The sequence below is a fragment of the Netta rufina genome (assembly GCF_964035555.1).
Source record: "Netta rufina genome assembly, chromosome: 1".
NCBI lineage: Eukaryota > Metazoa > Chordata > Aves > Anseriformes > Anatidae > Netta > Netta rufina.
This window is the reverse complement of record NC_140123.1, coordinates 169,464,739-169,488,984: the sequence shown is the minus strand read 5'-3', so window position 1 is coordinate 169,488,984 and position 24,246 is coordinate 169,464,739. Positions and strand designations below refer to the sequence as shown.

The following is a 24,246-nucleotide window of genomic DNA, read 5'->3' as shown; positions in this document are numbered from 1 at the left end:
TACTGACTGCAAGTAATACTGCAGTGCCTGGCGCTCTGGATAACAGAATCTCATAATTTCAGTAGGTGCATTCGGAAATTTCAGCTCAAATGTCTCCTTTTGATTAAAACAAATATCATGATATACTTACCTAACTGACAGACTTAATGAATATATATTAATATTTACAAAGTATGTAATAAATTCATGTTTAAAGTGTTGGAAAAATACAAAATAATGATGAATACTTTGTGATTTTCTAAAACACCAAATGAAGTTGGGCTGTCAAAATGATACCTTACAGACCAGGATTTACTTATTACATATGAAAATTATTTATTCTTAAAAAAATCCCTAAAACTCTAATAAATTATTGATATATATTCATAAATATAAATTTAGAAATAAATTATTTATTTCTAAAATATCCCTAGAACTCCCTAGAACAGCCTAAAAGAAATAACCCTGTTGAGAATATGGAATATTTCTCTATCACTAAGCTGTTAACAGCAAAAGCACGGTCTATTTAGAGAACTGAAGATGCTAAAGGACTCCTTGAGAATGGCTTTGAAAAATATGAATTTGTGCTATTGCTATATTCTGGCAGTAAGTCTGATGGTGTTAGGTCACCAGGGCACATGCATTCATCTTCTAAATTCTGCTTAGATGCTTCCCTTTGCTGCCTTTAAAGATAAATCTTTGCCCTGTAACAAATGTAATTGGTGCAGATATAATTGTGATTTATGGATTGGGCAAAGCTTGCCAGCTCATCCTTTTGGAGAGTCCCCTCCACCCTGAATTGTATGGCAGCAAGAAGCTGCCATGAGAGTTCCTACAGTGATTTATTCTGCAGCACCCTGAGATGACCCCTGGCTATCCCCAGCCTTGTCCCAGGGCACTCTCAGAAGCTGTAGTGCCGGGATGTCAGAAGGAAAACCCCCGAACTGCTATCCCTCCCCACTCTCTCTGCAGGCAGTATGGCCCCAGTAGGGCCACAGATAAGGGCTATGTTGATCACCACAGCATTCCTGTGAAGGCACCCTCCCCTGTCCCAGCTCCATGCCGTCCCCTCGGGTCCTGTTGCTGTCCCCAGAGAGCAGAGCTCAGCGCCTGCCCCTCCGCTCCCCTCGTGAGGGAGCTGCAGGTCGCCATGAGGCCTCCCCTCAGCCTGCTCTGCTCGGGGCTGAGCAAACCAAGGGACCTCAGCTGCTCCTCACACATCTTCCCCTCTAGACCCTGCACCATCTTTGTAGTCCTCCTTTGGGCACTCTAATAGTTTTATGTCTAATAGTTTTATCTTCTGTACTGTGGTGCCTAGAACTGCACATGGTGCTGGAGGTGAGGCCGCCCAGCGCAGAGCAGAGCGGGACAATCCCTTCCCTCGCCCAGCTGGCAGTGCTGGGCCTGATGCACCCCAGGGTGCAGTTGGCCTCCTGGCTGCCAGGGCACGCTGCTGGCTCGTCTTCAGCTTGCTGCCAACCAGAACCCCCAGATCCCTTTCTGTGGGGCTGCCCTCCAGCCTCTCACTCCCCCTTCAGTCTGTACATAAAGCCAGGGCTGCCCCTTCCCAGGTGCAGAATCTGGCACTTGCTCTTGTTAAACTTCATATTATTGATCATTGCCCAGCTCTCTAATTCGTCTAGATCTCTCTGCAAGGACTCCCCGTCCTTGACAGAGTCAATAGCGTCTCCCAATTTAGTATCATCTGCAAACTTACTTTAAATGCCATCTAGTCCTACATTCAAGTCATTTATGAAAACACTGAAGAGAACTGGTCCTAAAATGGAGATCTGGGGAACCCCACTAGTGACTGGACACCAGCCCAATGTAACCCCATTTACTATAACCCTCTGCGACTGACACAGCAGTCAATCATTCACCCATTGTATTATGCACTTATCTAGCTGTATGCTGGACATTTTGTCCATAGAATCATCAAATGGCTTGGGTTGGAAGGGACCTTAAAGATCATTTAGTTCCAACCCCCCTGACATAGGCCAGGACACCCACTATATCGGGTTGCTCTGGGCCTCATCTAACCTAGTCTTGAACACCTCCAGGGATGGGGGCATCCACAGTCTCTCTGGGTAACCTGTGCCAGTGTCCTCCTAACCTCTAATCTAAATCTACCCTCTTTTAGTTTAAAACCAACCCCCCTTGTCCTGTCAATATCTGATTGAGCAAAGAGCTGCTCTCCATCTTTTTCAAAAGTCCCCTTCAAGTACTAAAAGGTTGCAACGAGGTCACCCCGGAGCCTTCTCTTCTGTAGGCTGAACAGCTCCAGCTCTCACAGCCTTTCTACACAGGAGAGGTTCTCCAGCCCCTTGATCATCCTTTGTGTGTGTGGCTCTCCTCTGGACCCACTGTAGCAGATCAACATCCTTCTTGTGCTGGGGGCTCCAGACCTGGACGCAGTACTCCAGGTGGAGCCTCACAAGGGCAGAAAAGAGAAGGGTAGAAGGAGTCTGTGTCTAGAAGGATACTGTGAGAAACAGTATTGAAAGCTTTACTGAAATCCAAAAATATTACATCAACTGGCTTCCCTTGGTCAACTAGATGGGTGACCTTGTCATAAAAGGAAATCAAATTTGATAAGCAGGACCTTCCCCTTGTGAACCTGTGTTGGCTATGGCCAGCGACTGTATTGTCCTTCAAGTGTTTTTCAGTAACTCCCAGAATAATTTTCTTCATCATTTTACCAGGCACTGAAGTGAGACTGACAGGCCTGTAATTACCAGGGTCTTCTTTCTTACCCTTCTTAAAAATTGAAATGGTGTTTGCCAGCTTCAAGTCAACTGGAACCTCTCCAGATTCCCCAGACTGTTGAAAAATAATTGAGAGAGGTCTTGCAATGACATCTGCCAGGTCTCTGAGTACCCTGGGATGAATCCCATTGGGCCCAATAGACTTATATGCATCCAGGTGGTGCAGCAAATCTTGCACAAATTTGGGGTTGGATGGGAGTTTATGGTTCCTGCAGTCACAGTCCTCCAACTATGAGCCTAGAACAACTGAATACCTACAAATCTGGACAAGATAAAAATCATGCCAGATACCTTCCTACAGCAGCTGTGTCAGCAGGAGGTCTTGTAGATGCCCTTTCATTGCAGTTTCACATTACACTTAATCCATCTAACTGTGAGAAGGAATTATTCCCCTTTTCCCAGCACGGGCTGTTGCTACCTTTGCTTGGGCATGAGAATGACTGTCCCCTTTCCTTGTCAGCTTGCTGTTATGTTAGAGTTAAGAAAACTTGACATTTCTGCCTTTGAAAGTAAGTACACAAACAAGGATTTGTCTCCATTTACCTCCTCACTTGGAAAACACATTTTTCTCAGTTGCTCTCTGTGTGGTCTTATAAACTGGGGTGTTTCAGTGGAAAAGTTTTTACTACTTGGGATGTATGGACTGTTACCATTCGGGTTATTTTATTGGAAGAAAAACAAAACAAAACAAACAAAAAAACGGGAAGGGAAGGGAAGGGAAGGGAAGGGAAGGGAAGGGAAGGGAAGGGAAGGGAAGGGAAGGGAAGGGAAGGGAAGGGAAGGGAAGGGAAGGGAAGGGAAGGGAAGGGAAGGGAAGGGAAGGGAAGGGAAGGGAAGGGAAGGGAAGGGAAGGGAAGGGAAGGGAAGGGAAGGGAAGGGAAGGGAAGGAACATGTACAACGGCTCCAGGCAGCTTTGGAAAGATCAAAAGCTTCAGGACTACAACAACAACAAAAAATCACATATTCAGTGCTATTGGACTAACATAGCTTGAACATAAGTTTATACAACAAAACATACATTGTACATCTCAACTAAGCCGAAGCCTCTTTTATTTTGAGTATTATACTGATTAACACAGCATTTTATTGAATTATCTAACTTTTCACTTTATTGTCACTTTTCTTTATATGTATATAGTGTTACTGCAGGAACAGTCTGCTTGAAAATTCCTGTACCACTCTCAGTCTCGATTCCTCAGGGAAATTTCTACCTTTTTTTTTTTTTTTAAATATAAAAATAGATTTTTGCTTTGTTGATGTTAGAAACAACAGATTACTTTTAAAAATTGCTATTCTATTGTAACTAGTTCTGCCACTCTTACCTAAAGTAGTGTATTTAAATGTATTTTGGGATAATTGCATACAATAAAAGTAGGTGGGAAAAACCTCCTCCTCTCCATTGTCTTGTGGCAGTTTACATCCTACTAGAAAGACTCCAAAGGGCCCTGGAGAGGAAAGCATGGAGAGGTCTGTGGGCTAGCAAGGCATGCATAGTGAAGTTCTCAGAAGCACCAGCTGCTGCTTTTATGTTTAAAATCAGGATTATGCTTAAATTTACATCATTACAGCACAAGGGACCAAAGAAGCAGTAGACAAATAAATAGGCTCCTGGGGATCCATGAGAAACACAGACTAAAAATGTGGGCCACTTTCTTATGTAGAGCTGCCAGTGCCCCTTTTTCGTCCATCTTTTGTTACGAAGAAAGCTCCAGCTGTTGCTGTCAGATGAAAGACAGTGTGGTATGAAACAAGAGCTGATGGAAGACACCAGCTCATCTGCCATCACACGCTCTCATGCTGGGCAATGGGTTTGGAAGGTGTGCAATCATTTTGTAACTTGCTGTCCCCTACAAAACTCCTCCCATACCACTGACAATTCTCTCACCACCACACTTCTGCTTCAGCCCATGCTCTGCCTCAGCCTCTGAATGTTACGGGGAGAAGGCAACATATGGTCTCAATGATTTTGCTGTGTACAAAATAAGAAGTATGAACATTTCCACTAGAGTGGATCAACTCTTAAGCTGCTCCATGAAGAGGATAATTCATAAAGAAGCTATTGGTGACCACAAGAAAGTTGAAGACATATTTATTGAGTCTACTCATGAAAAGAATGAAAACACAGCAGAAATTAAATAGAACAGCTTGCATAATATTAAGTCTCTTACACTGTTTACAGAATTTGCTTAATGGTATGTATATAAGAACAAAAATGATTGTACTATATTCTGTTAAAGCCTGTGTGCAATAAATAACTGAAGTTATTTAGAAAGGCTCTGAAGTGGAAAAGCCTTGTGAGCAGAGAAACAAAACACAGGCAGAGGTCTACGGGCTTCACTGATCACCCTTCATTATCTCCCAGAGCAAAGAGGCAGTGTCCTTTCCCACCTCTTCAAAGCCCCCTGGAGGGGTTCTTCAAATGCTAGTGGTGATCCCTGAGGTGGTTTCTGAGGTGAGTATAATGACTTTCTCATTTGTATTTCATTTCCTTGCCCCTTTAAACATCATTAGGATGTACACACAACTTTCTTAAGGCATCCAGATGCATATAAACCATCCATCTGCACACAACCTGCCATCTCCCATGAATTGGTCAGATTGTAGGATAGGAAGGGTTCGTTTTTCCTGACTTTGGTAATTTTGTTCAGCATGGCCAGATGGATAGCAGCGTCGTGTCAAAGTGCTTCGTGTTGTTCTGGTAAAATACTAGTTACTACACCAGTTCATCATTAAGCAAACACATGAACTTATTTAAATCTCAATACTTTAACGGTGCCTGGAAGCACCTTAGCAAATCTTCAGGTGATATTCTGATCTTTGCCAAAGAGTAAGGCAGCTGTTAGTTCCTCTAACCCGGAAAGCCCAGTGTAGCTGAGAACAATCTCCAGCTGCTGGGTTTCTGGCTTCCAGAACTATTAACAGCCAGATAGGACACAAGATGTCAGCACCTGGTAAATTTTAGTATGCCACAAAATGGATGGGGACTCCTGGAATAACCTAAGAACCCGCATGCCCAGGGGCTTGGACTGTTGGCCAGTGTGCTCCACACCATATCTCTTGTTGTGGTTTTGTGATTTTCATCTCTTTTTTGGTCTGTTCATCTTGCCTTTCAATGAAAACTACACTGTGAGGGCAGCGAGGTAGACAAAGGCAGTATCCACATGGGTCTTGGACCCAGTGTGAAACCAGGAGAGTGCAGGACATAGATGCTGGTCCAGGAACTGGGAACTACCCCAGCCACTGAAATTTTTAATTTGGTGAAGCACTGGAAGGGGTTGCCCAGAGCAGCTGTGGATGCCCCATCCCTGGAGGTGCTCAAGGCCAGGCTGGATGGGGTTTGGGCAGCCTGGTCTGGTGGGAGGTGTCCCTGCCATGGCAGGGGGCTGGAGCTGGGTGGGCTTTGAGGGCCCTTCCTAACGGAGCCATTCTGGATTCCATGGTTCCATGATTCCATGATTCTATGAATCAACTTGTAAACAGCACCCCACACTTTCATTCCAGTCATTTTTTACATTATTTTCAGGCGGTCTGAAAAAAAAAACGACTTATTTTGTCAGGTCAGAAGGCAGAGAAGGTGTGCGTGGGTGTTTTTTGTTGCTCTTTTTTTGGGGTATGCAACACGATGCCCAACACAGCACGTTATCCGTGGCGAAGAACATTGTGTATGCCGTGCATTAGGGGCTGCTCACGGGTTGGGGACCAGCAGGGAGCCCCCACACCCGCCTCACGGGGCGAGCCCCGCGCCTCAGCCCGACATGGCGGCGGCGGTGGGGGGGGGAGGGGGGGCAGCGACCCCCAGCGCGGGCAGGGCGGGAAGGGGGGGGCGGAAGCGGGCGCGGAAGTGACGCGTTGGCCCCGCCCCCTCCCCTCCCCGTCCCTCCCCCTCCCGGCGGCGGCGGAGCCGGGCGCGGCTGGCGGCGGCCCCGAGGCGCGGCCGGGCGGGATCATGGCGGACGGCGTGGACCACATCGACATCTACGCCGATGTGGGCGAGGAGTTCAACCAGGTACGGACCGGGCCTCACAGGGCTCCGCTCCGCTCGGCCGGGCTCGGCTCGGCCCCGCCTGCGCCGCCCGCAGGGCCCCCAGCGCCGCGGCACGGCCCGGCCGGGGCCTCCCCGCCGCCATTGTGCCTGCACCGGGGGGGCGGGGAGGGGAGGGGAAGGGAAGGGAAGGGAAGGGAAGGGAAGGGAAGGGAAGGGAAGGGAAGGGAAGGGAAGGGAAGGGAAGGGAAGGGGGCCCGGCCGCCGAGGGCAGCTCCCCGGTGGGCACGGAGCAAGGTGCCGCCAGCAGCGCCTTCCTCCCGCCTTCCTTCCCTTCCCCTCCCCTTCTCCTCCCGTCCCCTCCCCGGTGCCGTTCCCCGGCCCCCCCCCCGGTGGTGGCAGGGCCGGGCCGCTGCCATTGTTCGCAGGCGGAGGGAAAGCAGCAGCAGACAGCAGCAGCTTCCCGGCCACCCGCCCGCTGCGGGGGAGGCCCAACGAGTGGCAGCTTTACCCCGCAGCGCAAGGGAAAGAAACTGCCCTCTGCTTTATTTATTTATTTTGCTCTCGTTGTTCTGTACTTTAAAAAAAAAAAAACACAAACGCATCTCTTCGTAAGAGGAGATTTATTTTGATGAGGAAGCCGCGCAGAACTTCCGCGGGTTCCAAGCGGCCGACTTCTCTAGTTCTGTCCTGCCCCCTGCTCCTCTTTCCCTCCAAAATCCGCTTTTTCGCGGTGGCTTGGCGTGCCAGCTGGCCTGCTCGCCAATCCTGCCCTTCCCCAGGTTGTGCCGCCCCAGATCGCGTTGTTCCTGACCTAGAATGGCAGGAACCAAGCACAGCTCCTCTCTCACAGGTTTACCGGGCTCACCGAGTGGTGCCCAGTGCCTGCCCGCCCCCCAGAGAACCGGGAGACAGGTACTAGGTTATGGGATTCAGAGTTAGTCGTGCTGACAACTTAAAGCCATCTCAGGAAACTTTATTTCCTGCAGCTGAAGACCCATTATAGGAATTTAAGTGGGGCTGAACCTCAGCACAAATGGCATTTAGCATATGAGTGCGTCCCATCAGCTTCTGTGTTAATTTTGGCTTTGTTTTGGTCAGTTCCAGGTGAAGTACTGATAACGAATCAAGTTTTCCTGGAAAACTAAGTTGAGTCCAGTAATGTTTCATTCGTATATGCAGAAGCCCTCGAAGCAGAGCAGTTCCTGGCTGGAAGCACAGTGCACACACATGCTGCCAGAGCAAAACTGATGGGGGTTCTCTGTGCACCTCGGTCCTGGGCTACTCAGTGCTGGTCGATCCCAATACCACCTGTAGCCACGTTGCTAGGAAGGCTGCTGGCACAAATGTAGACTGTCTTGTGGTAGCTTAGCTTCTTCCAGCCGTGAGGGGCTCCTTTTGCTCTTTTCACCGTGCTCACCACAGTTACAATCCCACTGGGGCTAAATTTTTGCAAGCTGATGCTTCCCTGCTTCGTGAGTCGTGCAGAGTAGAACATAGGGGACAAAAGTGAGAAGGGACTGGTGCCCGTTTTTTCTCAGCTTGGCTCTTTTATTTCATTTTTGTAAAATTTGGCTGTTTATTCTCTTCCAAGTTTGATTTTTGAGACTTTGATCTTGTCTCACGACCTGCTCAGTTGAACTGTGCTACATTAAAATAGAAATTTGTACCGGGGGTGATTGACACCTCTGCACTTCCCCATTTCCTTCAGAGAAGCACGAACAAAAGCTGGTTGTTACCGCCTACGGTGTTACTACCTTTAATCCTGACGTCGTCCTTGTGATAGGCCCTCTTGAAACTTCTGCTCATGGCTTCTGATTTGAAGCTGACAGCTTAAATTGATGGTACGGAGGACGTGGCTCAGCAGAGCTGTGCAGGGGTGAAGATGACAGGTGGCAAATGCTGTGGGGAGAAAACAATCGATGGCAACTTGATGGTAACTTGGGTAGCAGGCATCTTAAGGGGTGCTGTGTTTGAAAGGAAAGTTTGCTTGATAAGTAAAACAATCAACTGTTTGTTGTTCTTGAATTCGGTGGTTCACTTCCTCAATATTCATTTGAGTTAGGCTGCAGGAACCTTTTCCACAAGTTTTGTCTGTAGCAGGGATGAAAAAATCTAATTTGTCAGTTTTTTGGTCATCTGTGGACAGTACAACTGTGTTTATAACAAAGGCAGGACAAAACTTTTGGTTGTGTCTGTAGTAAGGAGATCTTTTAGGGCTTGTGGCTTGATGAGCTTCCCTTCATTGCCCCGTCCTGTTCAGGCCTCGAGGTGCTCGTCCTCGGGGATATTTTTAATGCTTTGTCCGGGGGGCGGGAAGATGTTCCACTTGATTAGCACTAAATGAGCCACAGGCTAGAAGGGTGAAGTAAAGACCACAGCCCGTGGGGTTCCAGGCTGGCTGAGCTGAATGAAAGCTGAGGACTGGCTTGCAACCAGCCGTAGGTTGCAAAGAGCTGGCTGACTTGACTCCAAGTCAGAGCTGTTCAGCGAGAGCTCTTCTTTCCATCCCATCTGGAGCTCATCAGAACTGTGTCTGCGATGCCTCTTCCCCTTTCATTAACTTATTGTTCATCATCCTCTTGTCCCCGTGCTTACAGCTTTACTTCACTTGGCTCCCGCCAATTGCATCTAACTTTTTTTTTTTATTGTATTTCCTTTTTTGGGTACTTTACTTGACTCATTTTTTATTTTCTTCTTTGAAGCTGGCTTCTCCACCCAGCAGCCTTTCACATTAAGTGTAGGGTCTTGTTCTGAGACGAGCTGCCGAAACGCAGCGCTCCCTGCACGCGTAGCTGGTGACCCGTAAGAAGCAGGAATTGCTGTTCCCAGGAATGCATGCAAATACACACATAATTAAACTATTTTAAAAACACACAGGATTTACTGCCAGCTTAAGCAGCATATATCTCTGCTTTACTGTTACATCATCTGCTTGATCAGAAGGATCTCTTGCTGGGGCAAAACGTCTTGCTTTGCTTATACTCTGATAAGTGTAGTTGCATCATGGATTTATCTAACCGTGCCTTGAAGAGTTCTGGTTTGATAATTAAATCCTAACAAATGAGAAATGAAAGAGTTTTAACTTTGTATTTTGTAGCTGGCTAATAAAAGTGCTTTAGATGGAGTAAGCAGCTAGGAGGCTGAAAGCCTCTGTGGCTGCAGAGTCCTGGGAACATGTCACTCTCTTGCCTCGTGGTCTAGAGCAGCCAAAGACAAAAACTATTTTGTCTAATACATAATAAAAGCTGCGAGTGGTTGGGTCTGTAGTGTAAATGGGAATCTTATGGCCCGACAAACGTGTCCCCATCGTAGATGTTCCTGCCACAGACAGTGTGTTCTTTCCGACACACCAAGGGCCTGCTGTTCTGTTAGACTTCCAGCTTCTGCGTTCGGGCGCTAATCAGAACCAGAAGGGTTTCTGCCTGTTCCTTGTGATTTTTTTTTTTTTCTGGACTACCACTGTTTTTTAAAGTGAGTTTGCTAACACGTATTTAGAGTTTTTGACTCCATGCGTTGTAATTTTGAATTGGAAAAAGTAGTAAAGGAGAAGATGGATAACTTGCTTTTTATTAACTGAGTGCTTTTTTCAGAAATTATAGTGATTATTTTCATGAAATTTTGTCACTTCTGTCATCTTGGGGATGTAATTTAGCACTTGACTCTCACATTGAACAGAGGGAAGAAGCAGATCTGAGAGATGCATGTACTGTTCAAAGAAATTATACCCCTGAAAAATAAGGCAGCATTTTCCAAAACAGCCTTGGGTAAAGGGGGAGAGAGACCAATTCTCTGCCACAACTCGCAGTATGGCTGCTAAGCTTCAGAAAGAAGTAACACTTAATTTGTCCCTTCTGCAGATGACCGTGATGTTCCATGTGTTTGCCTTTCATTTCTGAATGTTGCAAAACACTGCGAGCGTAATTAAAATGTAAAATACCGGGGAGGGGCTGAGTAACTGGTAGCATGACAGCTGGTCTGGGGTGAGTTTTTTATGGTGTATCTTTCCAGTGCCCTTTTTGTTCACCCAATGCCAGTCAAATAGCACTGAATGGGGAATTTCAGTCCCGATTTTGCAGAGCAAATGATCTGAGGTTTCAGACAGCAGCCTGTTTCTTGGCGTGTTTATCAGCAGGGTTGTGAATGGCTGTAACTCAGCAGAAACCGTTTCTTTTCGTGCTTGCTCTTCTCTTCACTGCGGAAGTCAGGTGATGGCAGAGCCAGCCCGTGACATGGGTGGCACATTGACTTCTCCAGCCTCAGCTATTTGAGCAGGGCTTCCTGTATCCTTTCTTACTCATCTGCATCTAGGAGAGAAGAGCATGTTGGGGTGAGTCTCCATGGTCCGTGTGTGAAGGAGGAAGGGGTTTTTGGATCTTGGGTAACAGCTGTTGAGAGATCTCGGGTCTCTTCTATCTACACCTGCAGCTGCTGACTCAGATCACTCTTACTCATCTAACCACATGCCTTGTTGACTGACTGCTGAGTGAATGCCACGCTGGCTGCAAAACCAGCACGATGTGAGGAGAGATTGTAGTGAGCAGCATCGGGTTTGCTGCTGGGTCGTTATTGAGTTAAATCAGGGCACTGAGGCTGTCAGACAAGCTGACAAAGAGATTACATTCAACGCGCAGCACCCAGGTAATTCTCTCTCCTTTGATGGTGATCCGAAAGCCTGTATAATAGGAACTTGATCCATTTCAGAGGAGTTTCTCGCTGCTGAGGAGGTGCAGCAGAGCTGTGGACTGCTAGCTGCTCTGGTAGGTACTTGGCAATGCTGAGCTCAGCCTTCTCAGAGAGAGGTTGGGGTACCTCTGCCGTAAGACCGGTGGCTGCTTGTTTGGATCTGTCTACCGGGACCAAATTCTACTTCCCTGAAGTCATCACCCCCACACAAATGGGCAGAATTACTCCACGTTCAGCAGAGGATTTCCTTAATTGCCTTGTGACATCAGCCGTAATCTCCCCGTCAGGTACCGTGTTCCAGCCTGTCCCAGGCGGTTCTTTGAACCTCCTTTCATTAATTGTGATGATAGGAGGAATCAAACTGACAGAGAGCTGGGCACACTCAGGGAAAATACGAAACTCTTACTGAGAGTGGCCAAAATAAACTTACCTCAAAAGATGTTGATTTCCTGTTGAAGTTCAGGGTATGTGGGGCCCGTGCAGTTTACTGAGGATCAAATCTACTTGACTGATGCTGCCGAAACTTTGTGTATCAGGTTTTGGTTTTTATTGTAGCGCTATCCTCTTGACAGGAGTAGCACTTGATAATGAATGTTTTTATGCTTCCAAGAGAGCGGATCATCTGATGATGATTGTGAATAGAGGAGGTTTTCAACCAAGTTTGCTGGCTTTGCAGCCTGTTTTCTGTGAAATCCAAGTCGATTCTCTGATCACCATATCTGGTATCCGGAGCTGTTCTGTCTGAGACAGTTATGTGGGTTTCTAGATGCACATTCACCAGATAGCAGCCCCTGAAATACCTCCAATGTCAGAACTCAGTGAAGCAGTTTCTGTGCTGGATCGGCGTGGAAGAGTCCAGGAACCCTCTGCAGTCATTTGAAGCACAACCTCTGCATATGGCAAAACCACTTCCAAAAGTCGCTATATAAGCTTTGAAGGTTAACGTTGAACACTGCTCAACCTGTGCCAGTGCCTCACCACCCTCATAGTGAAGAATTCCTTCCTTTTATCTAATCTAAACCTACCCTCTTTTAGTTTAAAGCCATTCCCCTGTGTCCTGTCACTACACTCCCTGACAGAGCCAGCTTTCCTGCAGGCCCCCTTTGGGTACTGGCAGGCCGCTGTAAGGTCTCCCCAGAGCCTTCTCCTCTCCAGGCTGAACAACCCCAACTCCCTCAGCCTGTTCCCACAGGAGAGGTGCTCCAGCCCCCTGAGCATCCTCGTGGCCCTCCTCTGGACTTGCTCCAGTGTATGATGAGTATGATGGATGATTTGTATAAGATGACAAATGGAAAGTATCATGGGAAGTCTTTGAAAAGTAATTCCTTAATGCAAATCTGCACCACCTATTCATTCCAGTTTGGAGTTAAGCAGTCCCGCTGATGAAGTTTACACTGTGTTAAAATTGTTTTGCATATTGTTGTGAAGAAGATTCTCTTTGACTCTTCTCTTACTTGCACATCTTCTGTGATGAGAGTACAGCTGCCTCTGTGGTCAAAAGCAGTATGTCTTGCTAGGAGTGCATCAGCAGCCTGAGGTAGCTGGTGCTCAGGGCTCTCCATCTTCCTAATGCCCTCTTTTCATGGTCTCCCTCAGGCTACGTTCAGTCTGGTCTTTTGGACCAAATATTCCTTCCATGCTTAGAATTCAATGTATCTGAGGGACTGCTGGTTGATTTTGACCTGTGTGTTTGCACGTAGCAGGTAGTATGCAGTTGCTGAGCACAGCAAGTGGAGCTTTGGGAAAGAAACTCCCATTTCCATTCCCTCTGGAAGGAGTCTTCTTCACTTGGACAGAACCGTGCTGTAAGCTGTACCGACTCAACGGAGAAGGGAGCGATTCACTCCAAAACCCCGTGATAATTTTCTCAACCAAAATGTTCTGGAGGCAGCCTTGATGCTGTAGAATAGTCCCTCTGTAACCCATGAATAAATAAATATTTAATAGGTGCAAACCCAAAGGTTTATTAAATTTAATGAAATAAAATAGAATTCTGCCCCTTTCTGGCCTCTCTGTGAATGAGGAGGTAAAACTGAAGTTTGGAATGCAGTAGAAATCTGAAATACAAGAGTTTATCAGTTTGGTCCTCTTGAAGCTTGGTCTGTTCATTCTACCAAATGTTGTGATTAAAAAAAAAATAAATAAATGCTGGAACTTTGCATATAGCTTGTACTTGCTGATGGCTGTAATTCTGGGAGCAGGGCTTGTGTCTTTTGGGTTTTCTGTTTATATTACAGGTTTGAAAGCATTGCAGTGCCAAACGCTAGTTGGAGGTGGTATTTGTTGGTTTTTTTTTTTTGGTCATTTAGAATCCATTAGAAGTCGTAAGGATTTGATATATTTTCATGGGGATGAAAATGGATGTGGATGATGTTGTGTAGGTGTTAGGTCAAACTAACTGTGTCTGTGGAATGTTGTCAGAGTATTTTTTTTTTTTTTTTACACTAAGTTTTAAGAATGTTAAACTAATAATTAGGTGCTTTTTGTATTTTAGGAAGCTGAATATGGTGGACACGATCAGATCGATTTGTACGATGATGTGATTTCTCCGTCTGCAAATAATGGAGATGCCCCAGAAGATCGTGATTATATGGATTCTCTCCCACCATCAGTTGGAGACGATGTAGGTAAAGGAGCTGCACCAAACGTTGTCTACACGTATACTGGAAAGAGAATTGCCTTGTACATTGGAAATCTTACTTGGGTAAGTACCTTATTACTATTCAGGCGAAGCCAGCAATTTCAAAATTGTGAACATAATTCTTTGTGTTTTTTCATTTAAGAATTGTTATATGAAATATTAAAAGTGCAGCAAATAAGTTTTTTTAACCTGCAATTTAGTGAGCCTGCCTGGAGCTGTCTTGATGTCTAAAAATGGATTAAATTTTCAGTAAATATCACCTTTAAAGTTTTCTCTGCGGTTCTAAGTGCTATGAAGGGATATTTGTGGTACCACCATCTTTTCAGAGAACTGAATGAAAGAGAACAAACTTAAACTGTCAAACATCTTATGCTTGGAGATGCTTTAAGGCTACCAAACAAAGCTGTTTTTAAGTAATCCCTTTCTAAAGTTTTTAGTTTATAAAGAAACTAAGATTCTCTGGGATTTTCTTGAAAATACTTTTTGCCTTTTTCCAGAGCAGTGACTCTTGCAACAAAGCTGTTTTCACATGTTCGCACTTAGGCTTATTTCTGCAGTCTTGGGAGTAACAGTAACTCCCTGAACTACAGTTGCCCTTCAGACAATTACTTTTGTCAGCATTAAAGTATTTTCAATCAATTGCACTTAATCAAAATGCAAGTAGCTGGTCAGTAGCTAAATTAACTGGAGCTCCTCTCTCTTCACCTGAAATGCAGTTCTACCAAAGTCCATGCATGCAAAATTTTCATTCAGGTTTTTTTTCCCTTGCAATGAAATTTTTGCTAGTGCTAAGCTTGAGAAAGAATGCTTTGTGGATACTTCATTAATTTTATAGTGTCCTAATTTCAGGAGCTAATTGTTAAGTAAGAGAGTAATTGACTTAACAGTTGTACTGCTCTAAAATACACGAATGGAATCAGCTGAACTCATCCAAGTCAAATGTCATGATTTCTAAAGTAGATAGGCCACTGAGTACTGTTATTTTTGCTTATTGCTCATTATTTGGCTTCACAAATGAAGTTACCACAACAAGTGCATTCACTCATTTGAGCGTCACTATTGTATTTGTTTCCTTTGTGTTTAGATCTCAGCAAAGTAATTTATTAAAGTTTTAAAAGGAGCCTTGATTTGAGGGAGGTCAGATAAGTGGTTGAGAATCTTGAAAGCCTGCTTTGAAGTTTCCATACCAGATTTAAAGAGGTGATGGAGTTAGAGAAGTAGGAAGAAAACCATGAGTATTAATTGTTTTAATGTGTTATACATCTTTGAATATGTGTGAAATTGTTGAACATTACATAGTAACTAACAGGAAGATAGAGCAAGTGGATTGAAGTGAAAACAGCTGTTAATAACCGTAGGTTTTGTGCTGGTTTTCCCATCTTCTGTTTGTAAATCCTGCTACTTCTGTGCAAATAGTGTCTAGGCTCTCACTAATCAAAGCTGTCTTAAAGAGCACCAGTTTAATAATAGGGTGATAAAAATAGACTTTGGGTTTGGAGATGGAATTGATAGGAGAAAAAAAATGGACTGGATGTCCAAAAATGTAACGGTTATTAAAATAGAATCAATCATAGGATCGTTTGGGTTGAAAATAGTTTGGTTTAAGCCTGATACTCTTGAAAAAGTGCTTTCAGAAAAGTTAGTCAGATATAACTGTTTTTTTGGTATACTGTATGGTGGGACTGGGGCAACACACGCTATGAGGAAGTGTGCATTTTTAAAACTAATTTTCTGAGAATTTTAAAATGTCGATGACTGCTCTGTAAGAGTCAGAAAATATTGGCAACCTGAATAAAGTATTCCTCTTGACAGCTCGCACACAAAAAAAAAAAAAAGCATGTAAAATTTGGTTGTTTTCATGATGTTACAGATAAGTTTTCATAACTGAATATTATTTTAAAATATATTTTTCAGTGGACAACAGATGAAGACTTAACTGAAGCAGTTCATTCGTTGGGGGTAAATGATATTTTGGAGATAAAATTTTTTGAAAATCGTGCTAATGGCCAGTCTAAAGGGTAAGAACTTGTCACTTCCTTTTTCTTTAAATGAACTGACTTTGGGGAGGATGGGCATCGGGAAGAGTTCTGATTTTTCATGACTGTCAGTATGTAAACTGATTACCTTTGTTTATTGACATCCAGTGATGGTTGGGTTTATGATTTCATACTAATGATTTAAATTCCAGATGTACGTTTTATGGCAGTGTTGTGTGTCTTACTATTTAGTATGTTAAATTTTATTGGTGATGTTCATGAAGGCTTTTCCTAAGTTTCAGTTAGTGTAGTAGTGACAATGATGTTCTTCCTAATGTAAATACAGTTTCCCCTTAGCCCCATTATTGAGTCATTTTTAAATGCCTGATTTTTCTATTAACTGTTAGAAGTGAGTGCTTGAGCTGATTTTTCACTGGCAGTCTGATCTTCCATGCATGACTGACTGCCTTTGTCTCTCCTTAGTGCTAATGGAAGTAGTAATGAGAACACAGTGAATTCTTGATAATAACTTGATCATATTAATTCATATATAATGTGGTGATACTCTACCAGAAAACGACCTTTGTTGTATATTTTGCTGCATGTTATTGCTGTATTGTGGTTCTTCACATATCTTAGAATGAGTTACTTTATCTGTCTTTAAAACTGGGCTAAGATCTGTGAAAGCGTTTCTGATTTGGTTTTCAGGTGTCCTTCCGCTTACTCTGTTAAACTTTTTTTCATGAGGCATTAGGATCTCCAAGGAATGGAAAAACTGCAGTGTAACCTTTTTTTTTTTTTTTTTTCCTTCCTTTCAGGTTTGCCCTTGTGGGTGTGGGATCAGAAGCATCCTCCAAAAAGCTGATGGACTTGCTGCCTAAAAGAGAATTGCATGGGCAGAATCCTGTTGTTACTCCATGTAATAAACAATTTTTGAGTCAGTTTGAAATGCAGTCAAGGAAAAGTAAGTCTTTCTTGTGTGCTGTCTTGGAAAAATAATTCCAAAAGCCATACTGCATTTTTTTCAGCATCTGATAATTTCTGCACAGCTTAAAATAGCTATAAAATACTTATGTAAATGAATTTGCAGTTTTGTTTAAAAAAAAAAAAAAAAAAAAAAGATCCTCTAAAAAAAATCAATATATTGAAGGTCTGTGGTTTTAGCAGGAGATGGCACTTACTGGAAGAAGATTGCAGCTTTGTAAAACGTTTGTCTTACCGTTGGAGAAGGTTTCTGAATTCATTCTTGTGAATTTAACTGAAAGCAAACAAAAAAAAAAAACCCACAAGAGTATTTAGAAATTTGACAGTCGTAGACAAATGGGACTAAATTCTCATGTCTGGATAAGTTGTGCTTATGATCATGTGGAGAAGAGAGATTCTGTGATGTGCTTTCCTACAACACCTTGTCTCGTGGTTTCTAGTCCTAACAGTGAGTGGCCTCGGGCTGCATTAAAGCAAGGACTGACAGTCTCCCCAGTTGCTGTTCCATTTGTATGGGGATACTGGAACACTGCTGTATTGTAGCACTTTTTCCCTCTCCACTCTGGCTCCTTATTTTCTTCGGTGCGGAGGAACAAGGTGGTGCTCATAAAGTTTTACTTCAGTGCCGCATAAAACTTCGGGCTGAGAATTGGAAAGCTTTACCCTATTTTGACTTACATAATTACACTTTTGCTTTTCCATCACAGCCACGCAGTCTGGCCAGATGTCAGGGGAAGGTAAAGCTGGGCCTCCAGGAGGAAGCTCACGAGCAGCATTCCCACCAAGTAACAGAGGGCGAGGCCGTTTTCCTGGTGCCATTCCAGGTGGAGATAGATTCCCTGGGCCAGCAGGGCCGGGAGGGCCACCACCACCTTTCCCAGGTAAACAATTAATGTGTGGGGTTTCGTTTTCATTTCTGTTTTCTTCTATTAATGCAGCGTAGTTATTTGGAAATTACAAAAATCAAGGCAATTCACTTAATGTGCTATAATGATTGTTCACCACTGGATTGTAGGTGTCTACCCTACTCTGTTGTTGAAATGTGGAGTTGTGCTTCCTAAATTAGCTAGCAACAGTGTTTGTAGGGACATTCTTTATCGTGTGTCAATGTACATGTCTCTTTAAGTATGAAAAAGATCGAGGTAAATCATGTTACAGAGTAGACTTGTATTTTCTGTGGTGTAGTTCTGATTTGCTATATGGGTTGAGAATACTTGTGTTGCAGACTGTATAATAACAGCTCTTCATTGCATTACAAATATGCACAAGACAAGAATGTAGCTTTGATTCATGCCCAGTGACAGGTCAGTTAGCAGGCACTTAGAATACCAAAATTTAAAGAGCAGGGTGTTTGTGTATGGTCAGGTATCTGATCTGGGACAAATCTCTGTTTAAACATCAGGCTTGCGTTACAGTGAAGTTCTCATTTCAGCTTCGCTGCTTTTTTAATAGACGTCGTTCTGTAGTGGATCTCCTACTAGCAGTCAAAGGGACGTAGGTTGAAAAAACACTAATGAGGACCTGAAAGTAGGTATGGTAAATGTAGGAGCCAAATATTCTCCAATATAGCTTTTCGCATATTTTTTAATAAACATTGTATCTTATGCCCCAGATGAAAGGCAAGCCGTAGGGGTAGGTAGGGTGCAATATTTTTTTATTTTTTGTAAGCTTTGGTTTATTTCGATAGCAATAGCAACTGGTTAAGTGATTTTTTTGGGTCTGTTTTCATGTTACTTATGTTTTCTTTAGATGTTCATAATAAAGTAATTATTATAAATTTACTAAGCTACTGGACCCCAAAGTGCAAGATATGCATGTCTTACACAAGTTGCAAATTGTTCAGTGAGGGTTTTTTGTTTGAGAAGAAAAAGTTATTTCACTAACTCATTTCTTTATATTAACTTTTTTCTTTTTTTTTCTTTTTTTCTTTTTTTTTTTTTTTTTTAGCTGGACAAACTCCCCCACGTCCACCGTTAGGTCCTCCTGGTCCACCAGGCCCACCAGGTCCTCCACCTCCTGGTCAGGTCCTCCCACCTCCTTTAGCTGGACCTCCTAATCGTGGTGACCGTCCACCACCACCAGTTCTGTTTCCAGGACAGCCTTTTGGTCAGCCTCCTCTCGGGCCCCTTCCTCCAGGCCCTCCACCACCAGTTCCAGGCTACGGGCCACCACCAGGGCCTCCACCACCTCAGCAGGGTCCACCTCCACCTCCGGGTCCATTTCCCCCTCGTCCACCTGGGCCTCTTGGGCCTCCCCTGACTCTCGCTCCTCCTCCACATCTCCCTGGGCCACCTCCAGGTGCTCCACCGCCTGCACCACACGTGAATCCAGCTTTCTTCCCCCCACCTGCCAATAGTGGCATACCTACTTCAGACAGCCGTGGCCCACCTCCGACAGATCCCTATGGCCGACCTCCACCATATGACAGAGGTGACTATGGGCCACCTGGCAGGTGAGTGCTTTTGGTGTAATGTGCTTTGTAGCAGATTTTATGCCTCATAGGATGCATTTGATCGTTCTTTTTAATGCAAATGTTAGTTAAAAGTGAGAAAAAAAGCGGAAGAGGTCTAATCAGTCTTCAGATTTGCCCCGTTTACTTCTCAGTGAAATAACTAAGAAATATGTTCGTAGCAGTAAGAAAATCCTAAAATGCGACACTAGTAATCTTTCCATTTTCAGCTTTGAACCGTTTGTCTTCACTGTTTGTATTTGGCAGTGTCATTATTCCATGTGTACTACATGTTAACTTATTATATCACTTCCTCCTATCAGTAGCTTGTGGTTGTGCTTCTGTCTTAACTCAAAATTCTCACTTGTTCCTTTGCCGTCTTGCTTTGCAAGCTGTCATCTTAGAATGCTTTGGAATTCTCCTCCTTGAATATGTGCATATGTTGAGTATGGTGCCACACCAAGCCCATACTATTTTCATCTTTTAGTAGCTCTGCTTGTCTCTTTCCTGAAGGATTCAATTCAAAGTTAGTCTTTGACTCAAAAAACAGGTGGGAATTTACTGCAAGACTTTTATCTTCCTTTCCTGTTAAGCCCCTTCTGGTTACTTGGTACAGTCTTGCTGTGCTCATAGCAGTGGCCTTTTCTGTGGTTAATCCTATCTTGGCCAGGGTTTCTGAGTTTCTCTGACTTGCCTTGTCAAGTGTTTCACATCATTCGAAACGTCTTTGTGCTTTCAAGCATCTATGTCTGACTGCTGTTTCTTAATTTTCACCATATTTGTATTCCTTAGAACATCTTGGGATAAGTTGTAAGAAAGATACCTTGTGCATAGTTACGTGTGGATTTGTCACTTGTGGTTTTACTGCTATTTAGAGAGACTTCCCTTACCTAAAATGTTCTCTGCACAGGCACTTTGCTTTGAATCTTTCTTTTACATATGAGCACAAAGTTTAAAAAAAGAAAAGCAAGCATTTGTACGTATTATGTTAATACAGAAACTGTAGAAATTCAAGCATTTGGCTTAATTGCCTGAAATATAATAAAGATAAGGTGTTTTATTTTATTTTGATGGACAAAATCTAAGTTGTCTGCAGTTGATAGCATGGCTGGGGAGGGAAGGAATGGGGATAGGACAGAATAACTTACTGTCCAGTATTTTCATTAGTAATGTTAAAACTATCATCCATAACTATTTAAATTGTCATTAATTATATATCATAGGCGTTTCACTGGAAATAACATGCCCATAAGAGAAAAATTACATATTCCATTCTATGGGAGGCACACGAAAAATAATACTCAAAACTCAGGGAGGTATGAATTTTTAGACATTTCCTCTTATGCTAAACTGGCTATAGGATCTTATTCCACTTCTTGCACTTAAGAGGATAGCATTGCTTGTTATTCTGCATTTTCTTTCTACCAGAAGAACTAACGCTATTTTAGAAATATCAAGCAGTGGGGTCAGTTTAACAGTCTCAACTTTTATCTCTTAACACATTTCTTCGGATTGTGTGTATTGTTCAGAGACTGGCTAATAGGATGCTGCAAAACTTCTGAGAACAATTTTGTGTAGGTTAACTTCTGTTTGTAACCCATTTATAGGTAGCTAATAATTAAAATGTAATGAGTACAAGGATTCTCATTTATTGCTTCTTCTTTACAGTGACCAGTTTGTAGATATATTTGAAGTACCTTGAACTTGACCAGAAATAAATACTAGAATTAGCTGTAAAATGTTGAAGTGTCATTCGGATAATATATTGTTTTAAAAATGACAGACTATAGTTGCTTCTCATAAGTTACAGTACTCTGGTCTTACTTAAGAATCTGGAAAACGGTATCATACAGTTTTAATTCCATCATTTTCATAAGAAGATTCCTAGTTTTGCTCAAAGTTGCGTTACCTGTGTACATACCTTGTCACATCCATTCAATTGGGGTAATATCTGCTCACATACCTTGAAGGATTTTATGAAAATGATAAATATTTGTAAAGCACAGTTTCAAGTGCTGCTGAATTTTCAAAATAGATGGGATGAACAAGAATATTTTTATTTATTTATTTATTTTGTTTGTTTGTTTTTATCCTTTTTTAAGCTTTCAGGATTTTGTACTGTAACATGGTCCTTAACACAAACCAAACCCAGATCCTGCTTTCTTTTCTGTTTGTCAGTTTGCTTAAAGTTGTGAACTTGGATTGTTAAAACTGCAATGATAACTCCTTAACATTTTCTTAATCTTTTAAATAGTAGTTTTATTACTTTCAGAGAAATGGATGCTGCAAGGACACCTCTAAGTGAAGCAGAATTTGAAGAAATCATGAATAGAAATAGGGCGATCTCAAGCAGTGCCATTTCAAGAGCTGTATCAGATGCCAGTGCTGGTTAGTAAAGCTTTATTAATGTTTTCTATTCTACCCAGCTAGAAAGAGTAGAGTTTTTCTATCAGGAAACCCACAGCCTTGAAGCCGTGTCTTGCTAATACGGCTTTCAGGAGGCTGAAGTTAGATACAACCTATGACTGTTTCTGTACTGTACTCCAGCTGATGTCTGTGAATGCTTTCTGAGTACTGATCTGGACAGTATTTTAATGCTTAGTCCTACAGTAAATGATCTGGATGGTTATTGAAGAGAAGACATCCTGAATGGTAATGTTACTACAGATAGAATTTTTTTGTTTTAGTTGATATAATTTTCTCACAGTGATTTTATATTGTTTTCAGGGGACTATGGAAGTGCTATAGAGACCCTGGTAACTGCAATTTCCTTAATTAAACAGTCCAAAGTATCTGCTGATGATCGTTGTAAAGTTCTTATTAGCTCTCTTCAAGACTGCCTTCATGGAATTGAGTCCAAGTCTTATGGTTCTGGATCCAGGTAAAACTTTCCTCTTCCATCTGCCCTTCTGAAGGGGAAGGTGTAGGGCAAGATTAGTTCACAAAGGAGAAAGAAACTAAGTCGCGATAAGATTAATGATTCGCTCATCTGCACAAGAAATGTGTTTAAGAACCAGGTGTGGATTTTGAATTTAAATAATCTGCCTTTTAACTAATCCTGTTTTTAAACTTGATCTGACGACTTTTTTAACTCTTAGTTCTTAATTAGTATCCTTTTCTACATGGTAGTATTGCAGCCTGTAAGCTTCAAAATTGAATTTTACTTTATCAGTTAAGTTGTCCAGTGTATAATTTGATAATAATTTGCTATTGAAAAATAATGTAGCAAACATCTTTTTTTATATTTTGAATGATAAAAACACAGATACCTGGTTTTGGCCCATACTTTCAGTACCCCAGTGAGCAGCCATGTTGTCGGAATCATTTAATCATTTAAGGCAGAGGATGATCTCAGCTGTCCTCCATTTTGAACGTGTGCTTTTTGACTTTTCCTTGATTATGAAGTGGATGACACCTATTTGTAACTGCTCTGAGCCATCACCACCTTTCATATCTTCCATGTTATACACAAAACCATCTCTGCATCTCAGCGAAGAGTTATTTCTCTCACCTCTGAGGAGATGATTCTCTCATATATACTTTTTTGATCCAATTCTTACTAGTCAACAGAATACAGAATTGGCATGTGAGTGGCTTGTGTTTTGAAGAAAAAAAATTAATGAAGTAATTTCTTTTAGAAGACGTGAACGATCCAGGGAGAGGGACCACAGTAGGTCACGAGAAAAAAGTAGACGCCACAAATCACGTAGTAGAGATCGCCATGATGACTATTACCGGGAAAGAAGTCGGGAAAGAGAGAGGCATCGTGATCGCGACAGAGATCGCGACAGAGAACGAGACAGAGAGAGGGAGTATCGCCATCGTTAAAGAAGGTGAGCATTTGTGTTCTTTAAGTTTACTCTTCTACTGTTACTGAATTACTAAAAGTGCTCTAGATTTGGGATTATTTACACCATTAATGTCTGCGTTTAAATGGTCCTGCAGAACGTACTGAATTACTTTCTTCTTTTAGCATCTGAAACGAAGTCAGGTAAGTAATGACAGGTAACTCTGGTCTTGGGAGGGAGTATTTGTGTCACTCTTTTCTGCAGTCGGCATGCCTTCTTTTTAATTTTAGGTGGTATTAATGTTTTTAATTGTTATGAAGTGCAATCGAGCCATTCCTTATTAAGCAGTAAGTCAGACTGATGTCTGCTCTCTTGTAATCTTAAAAGATCGTATGAAATTTGTTTGTATTTATCATTTGTATTCTAAAACAAAAAATCTAGTTGTGTGAGGACTGCAGCATTTAGCCCTTCATATGTCACGTGGGGATTGTATCTGTGTAGGGAACATGTACATACAGCTGCCGTCCTTGCACTAGTAGATTCTTTCTTTTTGTTTCAGTGAGTTTTACTCAAAGTCAGGAAATGTAGATAGACTTTGCCTGTTATTTTCTAAAATGTGGCCAGTCACTTTTTTCTGTCTTTTAGCTAAATTTAGGTGTTATCTTCAATAAGATTTATGGTCGGTTTTTCCCCACCACCCTGCTTTTTCATTCCCTGCCCTCTCTGACAGTAAAGTCATTTTCTGAAGACTAGTAAACAAATGTACAACACAAGGGTTGGTTCTTTTCTGGTTGTTGACATGCTAAAATGTTCTTTTATGTCATGTTTCTGGAGTCTTTCATGCATCAAATGTCTAGGTAGCTACAGAGTAGCACGGTAAATAACATTTTCTTTGGTGTACTGTTGAGAGCTTTAAAATACATATATGATGTATATAATGTATATCACATTACATGATGTACAATTTTGAGGATTGGTAATTTGAGCTGCTCACG

At 42.7% G+C, this 24,246-nt stretch overlaps 1 protein-coding gene across 4 annotated transcripts in view; it reads left to right on the top strand.

Annotated features, from left to right (window-relative positions):
* Positions 1-6,617: 6,617 nt before the first annotated feature.
* The window catches only part of CPSF6 (cleavage and polyadenylation specific factor 6), a 29,562-nt gene continuing 11,933 nt past the window's right edge, over positions 6,618-24,246 (top strand). Inside the window, exons 1-10 of one of the 4 annotated variants that reach the window (XM_084301562.1) lie at positions 6,618-6,751; positions 13,908-14,117; positions 15,969-16,072; positions 16,849-16,994; positions 17,722-17,895; positions 18,962-19,466; positions 20,687-20,779; positions 21,736-21,851; positions 22,191-22,344; positions 23,105-23,296. In XM_084301562.1, the coding sequence (XP_084157688.1) occupies positions 6,692-6,751; positions 13,908-14,117; positions 15,969-16,072; positions 16,849-16,994; positions 17,722-17,895; positions 18,962-19,466; positions 20,687-20,779; positions 21,736-21,851; positions 22,191-22,344; positions 23,105-23,291 (1,749 nt within the window). In that variant the 5' untranslated portion in view covers positions 6,618-6,691 and the 3' untranslated portion in view covers positions 23,292-23,296. Of the gene's footprint in view, positions 6,752-13,907; positions 14,118-15,968; positions 16,073-16,848; positions 16,995-17,721; positions 17,896-18,961; positions 19,467-20,686; positions 20,780-21,735; positions 21,852-22,190; positions 22,345-23,101; positions 23,297-24,246 lie in introns of all 4 variants that reach the window. The other 3 variants (XM_084301561.1, XM_084301564.1, XM_084301563.1) reach the window with 3 other exon arrangements.